The sequence below is a fragment of the Acyrthosiphon pisum genome, chromosome A2, assembly GCF_005508785.2.
Source record: "Acyrthosiphon pisum isolate AL4f chromosome A2, pea_aphid_22Mar2018_4r6ur, whole genome shotgun sequence".
NCBI classification, from domain to species: Eukaryota; Metazoa; Arthropoda; class Insecta; order Hemiptera; family Aphididae; genus Acyrthosiphon; species Acyrthosiphon pisum.
In genome coordinates this window covers 107,394,935-107,402,037 of record NC_042495.1, presented here as the reverse complement: position 1 = coordinate 107,402,037, position 7,103 = coordinate 107,394,935, and the positions used below count along the sequence as shown (strand labels likewise).

The window sequence follows — 7,103 nt, the reverse complement described above, 5'->3', positions numbered from 1 at the left end:
CTTAATGCAACGAAATTCCGCGTCAAATTTCGATAAATGATAAAATACACTCGATACAAATACATGGTTTCGCGGACGCGAGTATTAAGGCATATAGATGTTGTTTGTATTTACGTTGTACGGACATGAATAACAAACATATAATGTACAATTAATTTGCGCAAAGTTAAAGGTAGCACCACTAAAAATATTGTCGCTACCACGATTGGAATTGTGCGCCGCTTTATTGCTAGCAAAGGTAGCAAATAAGATCGTACCAAGGTCGAAATTGTCAATCAGTAGAACATATTACTAGACCGATTCCAGCGTCACATGGTGTTGGATCACGTCAACGTCGAAAAAATGGAAAACTTAAAAAATGATAAACCGGGGGTCTATCCACGGGTCTATGTCTTCTGCATAATTTTAGCACCCCCAGTGTTTGGCCTCTAGTTGCGCCTATGCTTACTGTACATAGTTTTTGTGCATATCACTGCGTATTTTTTTATTTTTATCATTGTTATTTGCATCATATTTAGCACCATTTTAGAGCATATAATCCCGGTCTCTAGTAGCAAGATTTTACTAATATCTGCGAATTAAAATTAATTATTGTTTAACCATAATATTATATAGGATAGGTACTGCAGATTCAGAATAACAAACCAAGTTAGGAAGTACCCAAACATATATTAACATATTGTAGTTTGAAAATGTTAATGTTTATAAATAATGCTAAACTACGGTAGTCGATGACGTTGCTGTATGCTACTGATATACTCACTTATCTTTAATAATAAATACATAATAATTAATATAGTATAATTAGTAAAGTATAATTAATATAGTATAATTAATATTGACGTATAATAAAGAATATAGGTAAATATTACCTATAGGCTATATTATAATAGATATTTTAATATCTTAACGCGATCTTGTACTTATAATTGAACTGACTCTGCTCAATCGTCTGCTGGTTACAGAACTCGTTCTTCTGGGTTTCTTTGCCTTCTCCGCCCTTTTCCTTCTCTTGCTGGACGATTCGTCATTGCCCTGTTTGAACTTGAAAACGTTGTACAGTATTCGCATGGACACTATCATGAATATAAGGAAACCAAAACCTATACACAACATTACGACAATCCCTTGGTAAGTAGATTTCGTTTTATGATTTTTTTCCCCACTGGGTAAAAACTGCCAAATCGGTGACCAGTCGTCTTCCTTTGCACCAGTCGCATCTTCTACCGGTGGAACCGTAGCTGCAGTTTTAGTTTGTTTGGTCTTATACGATTGACAAAAAGCCGAACGGTCTGCAGATATTTTGTTTGAACGTATCGATGAGGGCAAGAATACATTTTTCATGAAGCTCAGTCTATCACCATTCGTTATTGTAGCGATCTGTATTAATTATTATTTCAAATTTATTATAAATAAAATAGTTAAGTATTACAATTTAATATTAATGATATTCGTATATTACCAAATCGAATTGCCTTGGAACCGTGTTCCACATATATACGCTGACGTGGTGTGGTATTTCCATTTGAAATCTAACTCGTTTTGGTCCTTCTGGCCCATTCATTATTGTCGATTGTGTTCTTAAAAGCGATGCCCATTCCATCGGTGGCATGGATTGAAGATTACGGCAAATCCCCGGAGATTCTAAATTATACTTACATTTTTGGTCCAATGACATTTTTAGTGCATTTGCGAATAAATGCACTGCATATGTTATCGGGATAACGGTGGAATCCAATTCCTCTTCGAGGGAATCCTAAAATTTTATATTATCTAATTAACTTGAGGTATATCGGTTTGACATCGTCGTTCATACCAAACACATGGGATTATTATTGCAACTTCTTTTATATGATTTGGTTTGCTCGTGGTAACTAATTAACAGAGAATCGTTAAAATACTGTTTGATATCGTTTTTCACTATGAATTCCCTGTAAATTATTCATAATTAGGTAATAGGTAATATTATATTATATAGAACCTGTATATTATAATTTATGAAATGGCAAAGCACATGTAATATAATATAAGAGCATAATATAATATAATATAAATAATAATAACATAACACAATATAAATGATAATACAGTGTATTATTTATACAAGTAAGTAGCTAGTAAAAAAACAAAGGTACTTACGTGGCTTCCTGCATAACAATAATTTTCAAAGAATCAGACCTTGGAAAATCCCATAGCTTTAAACCAACAGAAATAATATATATGACTAATGGAGATCTTTGAGAGTTAGCACTGTTTGATAGAATCTTCAACAGAGGCTTTAGAGCTTCTGGTTTTTCAACAATTATAAGTATACCGTCAATTGATGAGTGAACTTGACCTAAATATATTAGCATATGACACATTTAGTACAGCGTATATTCATATTATACCCCCTCTATTGTTAGTAAAATTGTTAGGGGTCAGTAAAAAAAAAAACCATAATATTATTGTGTAACCTACGCAATAATAAGTAATTAAATACTAATAATTGTAAATCAAACTACCTATCAGTTATACAATTTAAATCTCTCACAATATTTGAGATTCTTACTACGGGTAGATTTTACGACACAGTATATTGTAATTAACATAATATTTATTTTTTATAATTTCCCGGTCTTGGAAATTAAAATTGCCAATATTATAGATTTTTAAAAAATAGTTGATTTAAAAATAATGCCTTCCCCTCCGCCGTATGTAGTTAGGTTAGTTTTCACCGTAGGACAAAATACCTGTTAGTTATTAAGAGGTTAGAAAATATGCTAGACTTGTTGATTATAATCAACATTATTATATTTATGAGTTCCTGCATTTTTACATATGTTTCTAAAATAATTAAATCTATTAAAAACTATAATCGTATTACAAAAATCATACTTCCTATAATTTCTTTGTAAACTGTAGTATACCCATTTTCTGATTTAGGTAACGTTATTGGTTTTCCAAGTGGACAGACATGTCCATCTGACAAATCCACAAGTGTATCTAATAAATTATTAGTTTGAATGGAATCTTCTACTACTGGTACATAATTTTCCCATCCTAAATTACTCAACATTGTAAGAATGGCCTGATAAAAACAAAACAATTCAACCAATATTGATATTTATAATATATTCTTAACAAACTATGACATTTTTTCACTTTTGCTCTAATTCCAGTCTGGTCTGTTCCAATGAAAAACACATTCGCTGGTCTTTCTTTCAGGTCAATTTTATATGGCAAAACGTGTGTTTTGTTTAGTAAAAATGTTATTTTATGTACGTTGATAAATGATTCTAAATCGTCTGGTCCTACGTATCCTAGATTATTAAATGTAATATTATTTGTTTGCACTGTATAGTATTATAGCGGTGTCATTCCGGTTTTTGCTATAGTATATAGGGGTAATAGTGACGAGTCCAATAACCGCATATGTAGGTAGTAAATCGAATCATCTTGTATATAAAACCACTTTTTTAACGTTTTATATGTCCTATCCAAATGACACCGCTGCTCTAAAGTAAAAATAAAAAACGTTAATGTCATACCTAAAAACAATGGAGATTTAATGCAAGTTTGCTCGGCAGAAACCAGTCCCTTCATAGTGGCTTTTACAGCTCTATTCGAATTAGAACAAGTGTCTAAAATCTGTAAGCCTATCAATTCAGATATTTAAAAACAAATTAATAATACATAATATTATAAATAATTTTACTTACTGATTTTTAAATCTCCGTATTGACTAAGATCTGCATTTACTTTGTTAAGTCCGTATTCCAAAGCAGCCAACTGCTGTATACCTCTAATTTGTGTTTCGGAACAATCGTCGCCGGAATGTAATGGTAAAAGTGCACTTAATACCGCATAGTCTTTTATATTTGGTTGATTGGTACATACCGGTAACGCGATCACTCTATTTAATAAAAAAACAAACCACCAAATCTGAAATAAAAATAAACACTAGTTATTACTTATTAGTTTAAATGTTCATTTAAAGATTTAAATTGTTTGTACACATACGATCATTATTTCTTATTATATCTTCAAGGTTTGGTTTATTATAATTCTTATAAAACAAACGATTTATCCACTACAACAACATTTCTAGTAAAATATTCTACATACTACGTGACTCCTGTACGAAAAGAAAAAAAGGAGTATATTTCGGGTAGGATTTACAACGATGTTCTACATTGCAAATTGGATTGTATACTTGTAATCGTATTAGTATTTGGCTTCCTAGTGCCCTTCGTCGTATTAATAGATCAATATCAATATTTATAAATTACAATTTAAATTTGAATTTATTTTTTGTTGGACAGGTAGGTGTACTATACCAATTTGGTTGACATTATACACCTCTCAAGAGTCTGAACACGTATTAATGTAATTAATATAATTATTAATTATTGATTATATTAATATTTTATATAATACGATTATAAATATCACATGTGATAGAACATCCATTATATAATAATCTATACAATGTTAATTTGTCGGATGAAGAAAACAATTGAATGTTCTGGTAGTTTCGTGGTACGTTATAACTGTAATAATAAGTATATTGTAGCTGAGCTCCGCGTTTTAGGTTTTGCACTTTATCGCTTGGGTTCCAATTCGTTGGTTTTTCTAGTCGTTCTAGCTCACAACTGAACACCATTCTATTGCCTGCCTAATGTAGTAATGTGCATATCACCGAACACATATATATATATATTAGAACACAGGCACTAATTTTTTATCTACAAAAATCCTTTCCAATTATTTATCTTTACTATTTATTACATATATAGGTGTTATACGATTACAGAACTTAAGACTTGTGATAATTATAACTGGTACTTACCAACATTTTTTTTAACCTGGTTTAAACAACAAATTATACTGTGGTTAGGATATTATACTCACTTGGATATTTAACTTTTCTATAACTAAAAATGTTTGGTTTAAATCGGTTATTGTTTTTTAATGGATTAGCTCCTATATTTCGCTATCACCTTCCTGCAATACGACTATTAGAGAAATCAAACATTTAAATGAAAATATTATTTTGGAAAATTCAAAATTCTCAAATTATTGATTTTTATAATTACATCATACATGTAACAGGACAACAGGTGTTACCTGTAATAGTGTAGTAAACTGCTGCAACACGATTGCAACACTTTTCCCTTTTTTAGGCCGTCTAAAATTACAACACGATTTTGCACCGATCCCTTTTTACCTGATAAAATTACAATACGATTGCATACCAAATTATATTTATATGATGCGTATAATATTATGTATGATTTGCAGTTTCTTATAGAAGGTGTACACATTTTGTATAATATGTTTTATTACTTTTATTAACTTATAAGTAGTTGTTATTATGTAATTTTGCAAATTTAATTCAATACATTTAAATTTATATACACACGAGTACACGACATAATACAACTAATTATAAATTCAAAATACATATTTACAAATTGGAGAGTTTATTATTAAAATCCATTCACTCAAGAACTAATTATTAATTCACAATTTTCCATCCTAATTACACAATTACAGGCTTACAATTACTAGGTCTGATACGAGTAGAAATATAATCATTGTTGAATTGGTTAAAAATTGTTTTTTTTTTGTGGATTTTTGTTCTATAAATGAAAAATAATAGTATTTTTTTTTTTTTTTTTGTTATAAGTTTTGGTATATCTTTAATCATTATTATACTTATTTTATGCAAAATTTTAAATTATTATATGCCAATCAGCGGGCGCGTTGAACAATAGTAAGTATTATCTTTTTTATTGTAGTAGGTACACTATTATTGTTACTTTTATACAAAATCTTTATACATGCAAGCACAGCAGCTCTAAAGTAAAGTCCTTCGCTAGAGTTTTTTCCTGTAGGATGTAGGTACATAAATACATTTATTTATGTCTGATACTTATCTGTAATTACTTACACAAAACTAAGTAGAATTAGAGTCATAATATATATTGTAAATAAATATAATTCACATTAACCAGTTAATTTATTCACTCAATTTATTATAAGGCTGAATAATGAAACAGGTATTGTAAAGAGAAATAAGATTATTAATTGCCTACATTGAAAATATATTAAATATATAATATATTTATTCTGAATTATTCTACGCGGTTACTCTATTAAAGATAATGAAAATATAGCTTTAAACATGAACTTTATTTATATCATTCAGAAGTGATATCATATAGATCATAGATTTTTTTAATGTTTTTAAAACCTCCTCCTCCTCCTCCTCCTCCTCCTCCTTTAATATTCTATAATCTAATGAGTCATTGTTTGTCATCATAAATTATTAACCCTACATGGCAACATCCATCACCCACTAAATTGTATGTGTTGCTTTAGCAGTACATGTACCTTAGGGTACGTGGTCCTTATTTTTCATTTGTGATTTTTTTCAGATTACCCTCCCCCCACCACTAAAAAAGTTCAACTACAAAAAAAAAATCATACAAAAGAAGTTTCATGCAAATTCTTTAATTTTAATCCGTGCCACAAAAGCTCTAGAGTTACAAAAATGGAAAATTTTCAATATTATAATTTTTTTTGATATTCTTAAACATAACTCAATTAAAAAAAATTTGTTAAGACACATCACACATATGATAGAAAATTAAATTTACTACCATTTGTTTCGTATATATTAGCTTGCAAATATTTTACTTTTTCAAATATTATTAATCGAAAGTTTAAAAAAAATAATAATCTTAAAAATTGAGATATTTCCGGCAACTCAACATACAAATAATTAATAAATAATTATAATAACAATTTACAATAAATAATAACATAATGACTTAATACTTAGTACTCGTATACTTAGTTATATCTTTAACATATTTTAAATTTATGACGGTGTAAGTGTTTTTTTTTATGGTCAGGATATTTTTTACAATAATCAATAAATATCCGATAATTCAATTTTTAAGTATTGGAACCGATTTGATGGGGGTAACTTGAAAATGTTGCAATTTTTTTCCTTCATCTATACCAGAGGTAGGATAACCCCGCTGGTGCCAGGGAATCCCAAAAAGGACGCACTTGCATTGAAATCTGAGTTAAATTTAATACATAATATTGTC

At 29.3% G+C, this 7,103-nt stretch overlaps 1 protein-coding gene across 1 annotated transcript; it reads right to left on the bottom strand.

Moving 5' to 3' along the window:
• Window positions 1-649: 649 nt before the first annotated feature.
• Window positions 650-4,140, bottom strand: LOC100575718. Its single transcript, XM_003241832.4, has 9 exons — window positions 4,003-4,140; window positions 3,702-3,924; window positions 3,531-3,638; window positions 3,145-3,302; window positions 2,878-3,070; window positions 2,140-2,338; window positions 1,817-1,931; window positions 1,463-1,756; window positions 650-1,380 (listed from the first exon to the last, which is right to left on the bottom strand). Exons 1-9 carry the CDS (start codon window positions 4,006-4,008, stop codon window positions 907-909), a joined length of 1,770 nt encoding a protein of 589 aa, XP_003241880.1. The 5' UTR covers window positions 4,009-4,140; the 3' UTR covers window positions 650-906.
• Window positions 4,141-7,103: the final 2,963 nt, after the last annotated feature.